The sequence below is a fragment of the Heteronotia binoei genome, chromosome 12 (genome assembly GCF_032191835.1).
Source record: "Heteronotia binoei isolate CCM8104 ecotype False Entrance Well chromosome 12, APGP_CSIRO_Hbin_v1, whole genome shotgun sequence".
In the NCBI taxonomy this organism is placed as follows: domain Eukaryota; kingdom Metazoa; phylum Chordata; class Lepidosauria; order Squamata; family Gekkonidae; genus Heteronotia; species Heteronotia binoei.
The window spans coordinates 4,931,697-4,944,763 of record NC_083234.1 but is presented as its reverse complement, the minus strand read 5'-3'; the positions used below and the strand labels follow the sequence as shown (position 1 = coordinate 4,944,763).

Genomic DNA, 13,067 nt, shown 5'->3' with positions numbered 1-13,067 from the left:
TTCTGCTCAGAGCTCCCCTGGAGAGCCAGTTTGGTGTAGTGGTTAAGTGTGCAGACTCTTATCTGGGAGAACCGGGTTTGATTCCCCACTCCTCCACTTGCACCTGCTGGCATGGCCTTGGGTCAGCCATAGCTCTGGCAGAGGTTGTCCTTGAAAGGGCAGCTGCTGTGAGAGCCCTCTCAGCCCCACCCACCTCACAGGGTGTCTGTTGTGGGGGAGGAAGGGAAAGGAGGTTGTGAGCCGCTCTGAGACTCTTCGGAGCTGAGGGCAGGATATAAATCCAATATCTTCATCTACCTCACAGGGTGTCTGTTTTGGGGGAAGAAGGTAAAGGAGATTGTGAGCCACTCTCAGACTCTTCGGAGCTGAGGGCGGGATATAAATCCAATATCTTCATCTATCTCACAGGGTATCTGTTGTGGGGGAGGAAGGGAAAGGAGATTGTGAGCCGCTCTGAGACTCTTCGGAGCTGAGGGCGGGATATAAATCCAATATCTTCATCTACTTCACAGGGTGTCTGTTGTGGGGGAGGAAGGTAAAGGAGATTGTGAGCCGCTCTCAGACTCTTCAGAGTGGAGGGCGGGATATAAATCCAATATCTTCATCTACCTCACAGGGTGTCTGTTGCGGGGGAGGAAGGTAAAGGAGGTTGTGAGCTGCTCTGAGACTCTTCAGAGTGGAGGGCGGGATATAAATCCAATATCTTCTTCTTCTTGATCCTTGTGCTGGCTTTGGAAGGGCTTCCTGGTTCAATGTCAACATGCATGCATGCATAGTTGCCAACTCCTGGTTGGGAGATTTTGGAAGTGGAGCCGGGAAAAGGCCATTCTGGAAATGGGAGGGGCCTCACTGGCATATAATGCCGTAAAGCCTTTCCTCCAAAGGGACCGTTTTCTCTAGGGAGACTGATCTCTGTAGACTGGAGATTGGTTGTAATCCTGGAAGATCTCCTAGCAACACTTGGAGGCTGGCAACTTGACCCACAAGTCAGACAATGGTGAGGAAGGCTCAAACCACCTACCTCTGAGATGAGATTGTTCAGGGTGTGGCTCATTTCATGGAAAAGCATCCCACACCCTCCCCTTTCTCTTGGTTCCACTTCCAGCCCCACACATACATATCTGGTCAAACTGTTATTGTTCTAGTATGTGAGGGGGAGAAAAGTTAGAGTGTCAGGTTAGGATCCAGGACACTCACAAGAGTGTCTGTTGTGGGGGGAGATAAAGGAGATTGTGAGCTGCTCTGAGACTCTGATTCAGATAGGAGGCTGGAGTATAAATCTTCTTCTTCTTCTTCTTCTTCTTCTTCTTCTTCTTCTTCTTCTTCTTCTTCTTCTTCTTCTTCTTCTTCTTCTTCTTCTTCTTCTTCTTCTTCTTCTCACAGTTCAGTCCACTGCAGAAGGCATCTTGGGCATCTTTAACACCAACACATTTACAATGACATAAACTTCCCTGGGCCAAAGACGCTGGAAGAATTCCCCTCAGTAGGTGGGTTTGTCAAACCTGGGGGCCGTGAGAGGAAACATTTCCCAGTGAAGTCCAAAGGTCAGGAAATGCCGGAGAGAGCTGAAGATGTATCACAGCTCTGCTCAGCCCCAGCATACTAATAAGCAGTTCAAGATAACTCTCTTGCTTCGAGGAATTGACACTGCTATCTTTAAGGTGAGGGCGACATCCAATCAAATGAATACATACAGGAGCTTGTGAGCATGTTTTGGGGGAAGGTGTCAGAACAGAACAGCAGCAAATAGAGAAGATGAAAGATGGAGGCTTAGGACCTAGGGACGTACTAAAAAGTCACTGGATCCAAACGGCATACGTCCAAAGCCTCTTAGGAAAACTGCCAAATTTTGTAACAAAATTATGCATCTAGTTGCTAAAATCAGCTTCTCTGATAATCAGAAGGTTGGAAATCTAAATGCTGTTAAAAGTTGGGGAGGGGAGGGGTGTCCAAAGAAGTTACAGAAAATTACAGGCCAGTTAGCTTAACCTATTATTTAGCACATAAATGGACTGAACTGTGAGGAGAAGAAGAAGAAGAAGAAGAAGAAGAAGAAGAAGAAGAAGAAGAAGAAGAAGAAGAAGAAGAAGAAGAAGAAGAAGAAGAAGAAGAAGAAGAAGAAGAAGAAGAAGAAGAAGAAGAAGAAGAAGAAGAAGAAGATGAGGAAACTGAAAGGAAAGGTAAATACGGTCAAAACCCTTGGGGAAGCTTGGAGACTATTTAAAACTATAATCCTAGAAGCTCAGATAAAATACATACCACAAGTTAGGAAAGGCACAAACAGGTATAAGAAGAGGCCAGCGTGGTTAACAAACAAAGTAATGGAAGCTGTAAAAGGTAAGAAGGACTCCTTTAAGCGGTGGAAAACCAGTCCAAGTGAGATTAATAAAAGGGAACACAGGCAGTGGCAAATCAAATGCAAGACTGTGATCAGGCAGGCAAAAAGGGACTATGAGGAGCATATTGCAAAAAACATAAAGACCAACAATAAAAATTTCTTCAAATATATTAGAAGTAGGAAACCAGCCAGGGAAGCAGTGGGGCCCTTGGATGACCATGGGGTAAAAGGATTTCTGAAGGAGGATGGGGAAATGGCTGAGAAGCTGAATGCATTTTTTGCCTCCGTCTTCACCGTGGAAGATGAGAAGTGTTTGCCCGCCCCAGAACCACTAATATTGGAAGGGGTGTTGAAAGACCTGAGTCAGATTGAGGTGACAAAAGAGGAGGTCCTACAACTAATAGACAAATTAAAAATTAATAAGTCACCGGGTCCAGATGGCATACATCCGAGAGTTCTGAAAGAACTCAAAGTTGAACTTGTGGATCTTCTAACAAAAATCTGTAATCTTTCATTGAAATCTGCCTCTGTTCCTGAGGACTGGAAGGTAGCAAATGTCACCCCCATCTTTAAAAAGGGTTCCAGAGGGGATCCAGGAAATTACAGGCCAGTCAGTCTGACTTCAATACCGGGAAAGTTGGTAGAAACCATTATCAAGGACAGAATGAGTAGGCACATTGATGAACACGGGTTATTGAGGAAGACTCAGCATGGGTTCTGTAAGGGAAGATCTTGCCTCACTAACCTGTTACATTTCTTTGAGGGGGTTAACAAACTTCTGGACAAAGGAGACCCGATAGATGTTGTTTACCTTGACTTCCAGAAAGCTTTTGATAAAGTTCCTCATCAAAGACTCCTTAGAAAGCTTGAGAGTCATGGAGTAAAAGGACAGGTCCTCTTGTGGATCAAAAACTGGCTGAGTAATAGGAAGCAGAGAGTGAGTATAAATGGGCAGTCTTCGCAGTGGAGGACGGTAAGCAGTGGGGTGCCGCAGGGCTCGGTACTGGGTCCCATGCTCTTTAACTTGTTCATAAATGATTTAGAGTTGGGAGTGAGCAGTGAAGTGGCCAGATTTGCGGATGACACTAAATTGTTCAGGGTGGTGAGAACCAGAGAGGATTGTGAGGAACTCCAAAGGGATCTGTTGAGGCTGGGTGAGTGGGCGTCAACGTGGCAGATGCGGTTCAATGTGGCCAAGTGCAAAGTAATGCACATTGGGGCCAAGAATCCCAGCTACAAATACAAGTTGATGGGGTGTGAACTGGCAGAGACTGACCAAGAGAGAGATCTTGGGGTCGTGGTAGATAATTCACTGAAAATGTCAAGACAGTGTGCGTTTGCAATAAAAAAGGCCAATGCCATGCTGGGAATTATTAGGAAGGGAATTGAAAACAAATCAGCCAGTATCATAATGCCCCTGTATAAATCGATGGTGCGGTCTCATTTGGAGTACTGTGTGCAGTTCTGGTCGCCGCACCTCAAAAAGGATATTATAGCATTGGAGAAAGTTCAGAAAAGGGCAACTAGAATGATTAAAGGGCTGGAACACCTTCCCTATGAAGAAAGGTTGAAACGCTTGGGGCTCTTTAGCTTGCAGAAACGTCGACTGCGGGGTGACATGATAGAGGTTTACAAGATAATGCATGGGATGGAGAAAGTAGAGAAAGAAGTACTTTTCTCCCTTTCTCACAATACGAGAACTCGTGGGCATTCGATGAAATTGCTGAGCAGACAGGTTAAAACGGATAAAAGGAAGTACTTCTTCACCCAAAGGGTGATTAACATGTGGAATTCACTGCCACAGGAGGTGGTGGCGGCCACAAGCATAGCCACCTTCAAGAGGGGGTTAGATAAAAATATGGAGCAGAGGTCCATCAGTGGCTATTAGCCACAGTGTGTATGTGTGTGTGTATATATATATATATTTGGCCGCTGTGTGACACAGAATGTTGGACTGGATGGGCCATTGGCCTGATCTAACATGGCTTCTCTTATGTTCTTATGTTCTTATGTTCTTATGATGATGATGATGATTTATACTCCAGCCTCCTATCTGAATCAGAGTCTCAGAGCAGCTCACAATCTCCTTTATCTCCCCCCACAACAGACAATCTTGTGAGTGTCCTGGATCCTAACCTGACACTCTAACATTCTGAGGAATAATGTTACAAACCTCTATCATAGCATGTCTCTCTTTAGAGAGAATAGCCCTGAGAGAGCTGGGACTGACTGTGGAGGAGGAGTGGGGAATCAGACCTGGGTCTCCAGATTACAGTCTGCCGCTCTGAACCACTACAGCAAACTGGCTCTGTTTATGGCTCCACTCTCTGGATTTAAATGTCCACAGATCTGCCCACATTGAGATTTTTAGCTAGATAGACAGACAGACAGAAAGGAAGGAAGGATGATAGATCAAACTGTTGGCAACCCCATATACCTAGTACCAATTTAGAAAGCATGCCAGCTGCTAGGGGGCAGAGAATGGTGACCATGAGGGGGAGGGGGGTAGCACACAGAACTCTCTCACACAGAGACCCCATTTCCCAGGAACGTTTCCACCTTTGCAGTAGCAATGAAAGCACAACAGGGAATCATCCCCATGGGAAAGGATTCTCAATTCTTCCTATCCCGCCCATTAGTGACCGGCATGCGGTGTCTGGCACTTAGGAGAAGGTGCTCAATCCTTCCAGAAGCCCTCCTTTTAAAGATCCAGGATTCAAGCAGAATGGTGCAGGCCTTGTGAACCAAATGAGTGGCACAAATGGAATTTGTTTCCACAGATGGAGTACTTGGAAGACCAAGTTTTCGTTGCAAGGCAGGGTGAGATATAAGATCATGTAAACTCAGAAGGTGTGAAAAGGTCATTCCATCTTTGATCACCCCAGGTCTAAGACAAACCCCACAGGTATCTGGTTTGCTTGCTTTTCCCTTGGGGGGGGGGATATTGTGAATTGGGCCTCCGCCTTCTAGAGCTTTTTGCATTTTTTTTAAAGTTCATTATGGTGCCCTTACTGCCCCCCCCAGGCTTTTTAAGGAACTCCTTTGCATATTAGGCCACACACCCCTGATGTAGTGAATCCTCCAAGAGCTTACAAGGCTCTTCTCACAGGGCCTACTGTAAGCTCTTGGAGGATTCACTACATCAGGAGGGTGTGGCCTAATATACAAAGGAGTTCCTGCTACAAAAAAAGCCCTGCGCCCCATGCTTAATGAGCAGAACACATGAAAAATAATCCTTTATGAAGACAACTAGGATTGCCACCCTCCAGGTGAGGCCTGGAGATCATCTAGAATTATAACAAATCTCCAGACCACAGAAACCAGCTCCCCTGGAGAAAACTGGCTCCTTTGGAAGCTGGACTCCATAATGTCCCTGCTGAAGCCCCTCTCCAAACTCTTCTCTCTCCTGGTACTACCCAAAATCTCCAGGGATTTCCTAAACCAGAGTTGGCAGCTCTGTGAGGTGACAGAGTTGCGCCTGTTGACAGTTCAGCCCTTCTGGGAAATGGACACACATCTGGAGCGACTGAGCAGCCAGGGGGCAGAGAATGGCATTCCAAGTTTACACCAAACTCTAAAGGACAAGTTTTGAGGCCTCAGAGTGATTTTGATCAATGCCTGGGACAACCAATGCTCACCCACCAAAAGAAGCCACAAATCAAATTAATATGGTTCAAAATAATATCTGTTGAGCTGCCAACAGAACGTTTCAGGCCAATAAAATATTCCGTCAAAATTTAAAACACAGGGTTAATGGCCAGGTTTAAAGTCTCTGGCCACAATCCTGCCACAGTTAAACAAGCCCAATTGATTCCTGTGGGAGAGATGTAAATGTTTGATTTTCTCATTGAATTCAATGGGACATTTACTATTTATCTATTTAGGATGTTTATAGCCCACCTTTCTCACAGGAATTCATTAGGCAGATGACGCAGAAAGGGACATTCAGCAACCAGAAGACGACGACGGCATTGGATTTATATTCCACCCTCCACTCAGAGTCTCAGAGCAGCTCACACTCTCCTTTCTCCCATACAACAGACACCCTGTGAGGTGGGTGGGGCTGAGAGGGCTCTCACAGCAGCTGCCCTTTCAAGAACAACTCCTGTGAAAACTATGGCTGACCAAAGGCCATTCCAGCAGCTGCAAGTGGAAGAGTGGGGAATCAAACCCGGTTCTCCCAGATAAGAGAGCTATGACTGACCCAAGGCCATGCCAGCAGCTGCAAGTGGAGGAGTGGGGAATCAAACCTGGTTCTCCCAGATAAGAGAGCTATGGCTGACCCAAGGCCATTCGAGCAGCTGCAAGTGGAGGTGTGGGGAATCAAACCCGGTTCTCCCAGATAAGAGAGCTCTGGCTGACCCAAGGCCATTCCAGCAGCTGCAAGTGGAGGTGTGGGGAATCAAACCCGGTTCTCCCAGATAAGAGAGCTATGGCTGACCCAAGGCCATTTGAGCAGCTGCAAGTGGAGGTGTGGGGAATCAAACCTGGTTCTCCCAGATAAGAGAGCTATGGCTGACCCAAGGCCATTCCAGCAGGTGCAAGTGGAGGAGTGGGGAATCAAACCCGGTTCTCCCAGACAAGAGAGCTCTGGCTGACCCAAGGCCATTCCAGCAGCTGCAAGTGGAGGAGTTGGGAATCCAACCCAGTTCTCCCAGATAAGAGAGCTCTGGCTGACCCAAGGCCATTCCAGCAGCTGCAAGTGGAGTTGTGGGGAATCAAACCCGGTTCTCCCAGATAAGAGAGCTATGGCTGACCCAAGGCCATTCCAGCGGGTGCAAGTGGAGGAGTGGGGAATCAAACCCGGTTCTCCCAGATAAGAGTCCATGCACTTCACCACTACACCAAACAGGCTCTCAGCGCATGAGAATTTCAGAAGCCTGGAACCGCCGGAAGGAACTGAAGCAAAGCAGAAGAATTCTCATGAAGCGGTACAGAAATTACATAATAGGATCCAGCTTATTATCAGCTACACACAGTCCCAAATCATTTATCTAAATAAGTTTTCAGAACAATTGTCCATAGTGCCCCCTATTACCTGTGCAGATACATATTTCACTCTGATTAAGCTATTATGCTAGCCAGGTGAGGTTCCTTTTCTCTCTGCATTTCTCTGCCCATCTTCCTCAAGGTTCCTGTTGAAATCTTTAAGGTGCATTAGAATCATTAGAATGTATGTATATAAAACCTATAATTCTTCTTATCCCCAGCCTCAAATCCCCCACGTCCCTGTATTAGGGGCGTTCGGCAGTGATTCCTGTTGTTTGTGTAGCTCAGAGTGGTTGTCTGTAAGATCTTTATTTATTTATTTAATTGGATTTGTCAGTCACCCTCCCCTGGGGAAGCCGGGCTCAGTATACGACACAGACTTCAGACTTTGAACTTCAGAGCTGCCTCGATAGCAAATCCAAGCCAGAATTTATATTGCCTTTGCAGGATGAAACTGCAGAAGATTTCATTCTGGTTCTTTTCTGAAGATGACTTTTGTCAGGGAATACAGTTTTTCACGTGGAGCAGAAAGCAGAGTTTAAATGGCTCGGATCCATTTAAACCCAACAGCTGAGGGCTGACCTCTGGAAACTTCTTGCAAAAAGACTCGGGAGGCAGAAAGCAGGGGCTCAAACTTTGAATGGCTCGCAAACTGATATGAACCAGTTCGTTTTTCAAAATGGTTAGAGGTTCGGTTCGTGGTTCAGCTACATTTTTGAGGTTTGTGCCCTTCCCTAGCCCACAACCCAGTCATTTTCTCCAGGGGAACCAATCTGAATAGTTTGGAGATCAGTTTTAATTCTGGAGTTTCTCCAGGCATCACCAAGAGGTTATTATTTTTATTTATTTATTTTTATTTTATTTCATGATTTATATCCCACCCTTCCCAGCAAGTGGCTCAGGGCGGCTCACAACATAGAATCTCACATAAATAAGGTTTAAGCATATAAACAGTTAAAATAATTAAAACATTTAAAACATTAAGGACAGCAGAAATCTAGTAAAACCACACTTAGTTTCTTGCGCCAGCTAGTTATAGGCCAGCCGGAAGAGGGTTGTCTTACAGGCCCTGTGGAACTGAGCAAGGTCCCGCAGGGCCCTCACCTCTTCCGGCAGCTGGTTCCACCAGGAAGGGGCCATAACAGAAAAGGTCCGGTCCCTGGTAGATTTTAAATGGGCTTCTTTTGGCCCGGGGATAACAAGGAGATTTTGAGTTCCCGATCTCAGTACTCTCTGGGGAACATGTGGGGAGAGACGGTCCTTCGGGTAGGCAGGTCCTAGGCCATATATTTAAAGGTAATAACCAGCACCTTGTACCGGACTCGGTAAGTTATTGGCAGCCAGTGCAGATCCCGCAGCCCCGGCCGGATGTGCTCCCTTCTAGGGAGCTATTAGAGAGCAATCTGCATCTAGCTCTAGGGAGCTATTAGGGAGCTATCTGCATCTAGCTGTATTCTATTAGAGCTAGGTGCAGAACAGAACAGAAGTCTGGGACACCTTGAAGACAAACGGTTATGCCGGCAAGAGATTTCACAAATCAGAGCTCCCATCTTCAGATAGTACACAGAGAAAATTATACTCCACATTTCTATAGAGCTAGGGGCAGAGAGACACAGCTTGTATTTCTGGGAGGACCTCTCTTCCTTTTACAGTTGCCCGACTGACAGATGTTCCGCAGGTGTAGCTTTCTAGTCATAGGAATGCTAAGATTTGGGGACTTGCATCCGTGGGCTTTCTCCCTCTATATTGCAGCCATGTGCCTGAAAGGAAGATGTCTGTCCCAGTCAGAAGAAGGAACCCTGAATTATGTGTGAGAAATCACTCCTGAGTGAGTTTTCTTCCAGGGAGTACTTATTAATTGTCTCTGAGGCAGGATTAAGGTTGTCAGCTCTGGGAAATACCTGAAGATTTGAGTATGGAACCTGGGAGAGTAGAATTTAGGAAGTGGAGGGAACTTGGTAGGCTACAATGCCATGTAACCCACTTTCCACAGCAGCCGTTTTCTTCAGGAGAAGTGGAATAACCATTGTAAATAAATGAATAAACACTGTATGTAGTCTGGAGAGCAGCTGTAATTCCAGGAGGTCTCCAGCTTCCACCTTGAGGTTGGCATCCTTATTCAGACATCAACAGCAAACCTGAAGAGATTTCAGTTGCATTTTGTACCCAAGGGGAAGAGAGGGTATGCAAAAGCATTTTATTTATTACATTGCATTTTATTTATTTATCGCAATACTCCACTTTGCTTGTGAGTCAAGGCAGCCTACCAGCCATAATTAAGAGCATCTCAGTGTAAAACCCTCAAAATAAAATCCCACCCCTCAAGAGATACCTCCAGCTTATACCCCAGTTAAAGTCCTGGTAAATCAAATGACATTGCAGCACCTCCCACAAATTTCTGAAGACAGCACACGCCCCTTGAGAGACACCTCCAGTTTATACCCCATTTAGAACCTGGGTAAATCAACTGCCATCACAGCACCTCCCCATGGTTTCTAAAGGCAGCACACACAAAGTGGGGGCCACAACAGAGAAGGCATGGGCCCTAGGGCCTAGCTGATGCCAAGTGGGTTACCTTCAGTGGGGGAACAGCCAGTGGGCCATTCAGACATCTGTATAGACTCAGAAGTATATTGAAAAGTAAACAATAGAAGCTTCAATGCACTTGTTAAGGTGATTCTACAGTTCTTGGGAATGGGAAGGGTTAATGGCTGAAGGTCAGGGGCTGGATGTTACGCTCTTGGAGCACTTCTTGTGTTGACAGACAGAGGCCTTGGGAGGAAAGTCCAGTCCACATATTCCAAGATCTGCAGAGACACAGAGAGAGAGAGAGAGAGCACCATGGCGAAATTCACTGGAGTAGACGTTTACCAGGCAGAGTTTGATCCCAAAGCCTATCTGGAATATTTCCAGTTTGGAGCGGGCACCTTGGGCGATGAAGCCACTGAATTTTACCTGAAGCAACTTTGCAAGACCTTTTCTTCAGGCACGTCATCTCAGCTGTGAGGTTTGCATGCGCAACTTTGCCTGGGGCGTGAAGGAGATCCAGTGAGGGCATTCTAAGGGAGGGATGGTTATGATTTCATTTGGAATTTGACTTAGGAATTGACGCTGTCATCTCTTGTCGGTCCTGTGCCTCTGCTGTATGAGCCATAAAAAAACGGTTCCAACATGGGAACAAGTGCAGAAGCACAGAGGTATTGCAGGGGGGTCCTGGGGCTGGATCCTACACTCCATCAACAGGAGCTGACAGCTGCCAATCTTCCATTTTTTCCCATTTTAATTTATTCCCAGGATTGCAAGACCCACAAGGGTTTGGAGGCTGCAGTGGGGAGGCGAAGGTGGCAAAATCCCACCCGCTGCCTTGTATGTGGGCAGAACTCTGCTGTGGAAGAGGAAAGAGGGAGCAATTTCACCCCTTCCCATGGCTGCCGACTGCTACATGTGGCTATCAATGCACACCAATCCCATGGCCTTGGGAACAAACCTTTCCAGCATCAGAAATTGCATTTTTGTGCGGGGGTGGGGGGAGGATGCAGAGAGGAAAGCCAGGAAGACTGGGGATCTTTTCATGGACCCTCTACTATCCATATGCTCCATTCAGCATATTGACAGGGATAAATTCCAGGAAAGCAGCTGCATTTGGCTGCCGCAGTAGAAATAGTCAAAGGTTTGTATGATAGTTAAAGACTGAACTTGTGTCCATGAGAGTCCACTTTGTCAGAGGCATTGAGTGGTATGCTGGGTTGGCGGAAAGACCTGATTGGTCCTTATTAGGATAGCCAGACCCCACCTGGCCACTGGTGGAGGATGGGGGTGGGGGGTGGGAAATGCACAGATTTCTTTCTTGTGTTTGGATTTTGCATGGACCAATCTGGCTGCAGAACTTTTTCTAGCGAGCTACAAACATGGCTACAAACAGTATGTGTGTGTGTGTGTGGGGGGGGTGTAATAAAGAGAGAGGCCCAGTTTTTAGTGATTTCAGAGCAAAATGGAAAGTGTGATCCGTTCGGAGTGCGTGTGGATGACTCCCAAGTGTTGCTGAATTAGCAAATCAGGAGGAAACTAAATAGTGTACATTAACCTGTAAATTGCCGGGGATTTAGGGGCGGTGACCTGGAAGGGTAGAGTATGGGGAGCGGAAGGAGCTCAGCATGTTCCCTCCAGGGCAATGGTGGTCTAGAGATCAGATTGAAGGTGACCTCCAGGCCCCACCTGGGGGTTGGTAACCTCATTCAGTAAGGATCCTACCATACCTATTGAGCCCCACCCCCACCCCCATTTTTTTTTTTGCTGAATTAGCAAAGCAGGATGAAATTGAATAGTGTACATGAACTGAACTTGTGTCCATGAGAGTTTAATTCTTGTTTATTTCCCCATTCCAAATAAAAGCATTCATTTGTTTCGGCCAGGCCATCAGAGTCCCCCCCCCCTTGTATGGGAACTGGTAGGATCTGGAATAATAATAATAATAATAAAAGAATAAATTAATTGGTAGCAACTGGAATGAAAGCAGCTGGGAAATTCTTCTGCTTGAGTCAAGCACCTCTCTGCTGAGTCATGATGAGACTCACCTGCTGAATCATGATGAGTCATGAGCCCCTATATAGGCAGGAGGGGGGGTTGCTGCTTTTTGTAGGGTCTTACTGCTAGTCTCTGCATGAATTTCAATCCAACATTTCCTCTCCTTTTTTAATACATGTCCACCACATATGATAACATGTGCTTTCTGCTTCATTACATTTCCAGCAAGGCCCTTTGTGATGCTTGTCCATTTTGTGAATATCCATAGGAGTAAGATACAATCAGAAGAACATCTTATACCAGTTTTCTCTTAGAGTCTGGCAGGCTGTAAACTTTGTGCCTTTTGTCCATAATTTTTCCCAGTTTTGGAAAAGTATCCCTTTGTCAACAATTTATTTATTTACTTACTTACTTACTTTAGATTTGTATCCCACCTGTTCCAAATGTCCATTCTGCATCTATTTTATCGCGCACATTTTATCATGTTTCATTTCCATGTCAAATTGGAGTAATGATTTGTAGAGTCATCCTAGCAAATGATCTTTGTGTTGTGTAATCTTTTCAAACTCAGTCCAGTCTCTTACTCCATCTCCTTCTGTGAGAAGATCGTTCTTAAGTCTAGAAGTTAATTGAAGGTGGACTAGCCGCTGTATCTTCTTCCCTTCTTCTTGAATCTTTTGATACGATTTGATTTCCCCGTCTGAGTTTATCATATCTCTGTAAGTTAAGAAGTCATTGCTTTTTCTCTCATATTTATTATAAAATGCATATATTGGTGGGATCATAGGGGCTATGACGGGGCTGTCTTTACTTGCATGGTTTTTGTCTTGTCCTTTATTTTTTGAGATAAATGTTTCAATCCACAGAAGACAGGGCTTTTTTTTTTTTTAGCAAGAACACACAGGAACACAGTTCCAGCTGGCTTGGCATCAGGGGGTGTGGCCTAATATACAAATGAGTTCCTGCTGACCTTTTTCTACAAAAAACTCGTGTGAAACAATGGTGATTTTAGGGGGTGTGGCCTAATATGCAAATGAGTTCCTGCTGGGCTTTTTCTACAAAAAACCCACATGAAACAATGGTTATTTCAGGGGTGTGGCCTGATATGCAAATGAGTTCCTGCTCGCCTCTTTCTACAAAAACCTGTGCGAAGAATGGTGATTTTAGGGGGTGTGGCCTGATATTCAAATGAGTTCCTCCTGGCCTTTTTTCCTAT

At 45.7% G+C, this 13,067-nt stretch overlaps 1 protein-coding gene across 1 annotated transcript in view; it reads left to right on the top strand.

Annotated features, from left to right (window-relative positions):
• The first annotated feature begins 10,158 nt into the window (after positions 1-10,158).
• LOC132579975 (nicotinamide N-methyltransferase-like) overlaps positions 10,159-13,067 on the top strand; it is a 34,161-nt gene continuing 31,252 nt past the window's right edge. The window contains exon 1 of the mRNA XM_060250583.1: positions 10,159-10,313. Coding sequence (XP_060106566.1) covers positions 10,169-10,313 — 145 coding nt within the window. The 5' untranslated portion in view covers positions 10,159-10,168. The remainder of the gene's footprint in view (positions 10,314-13,067) is intronic.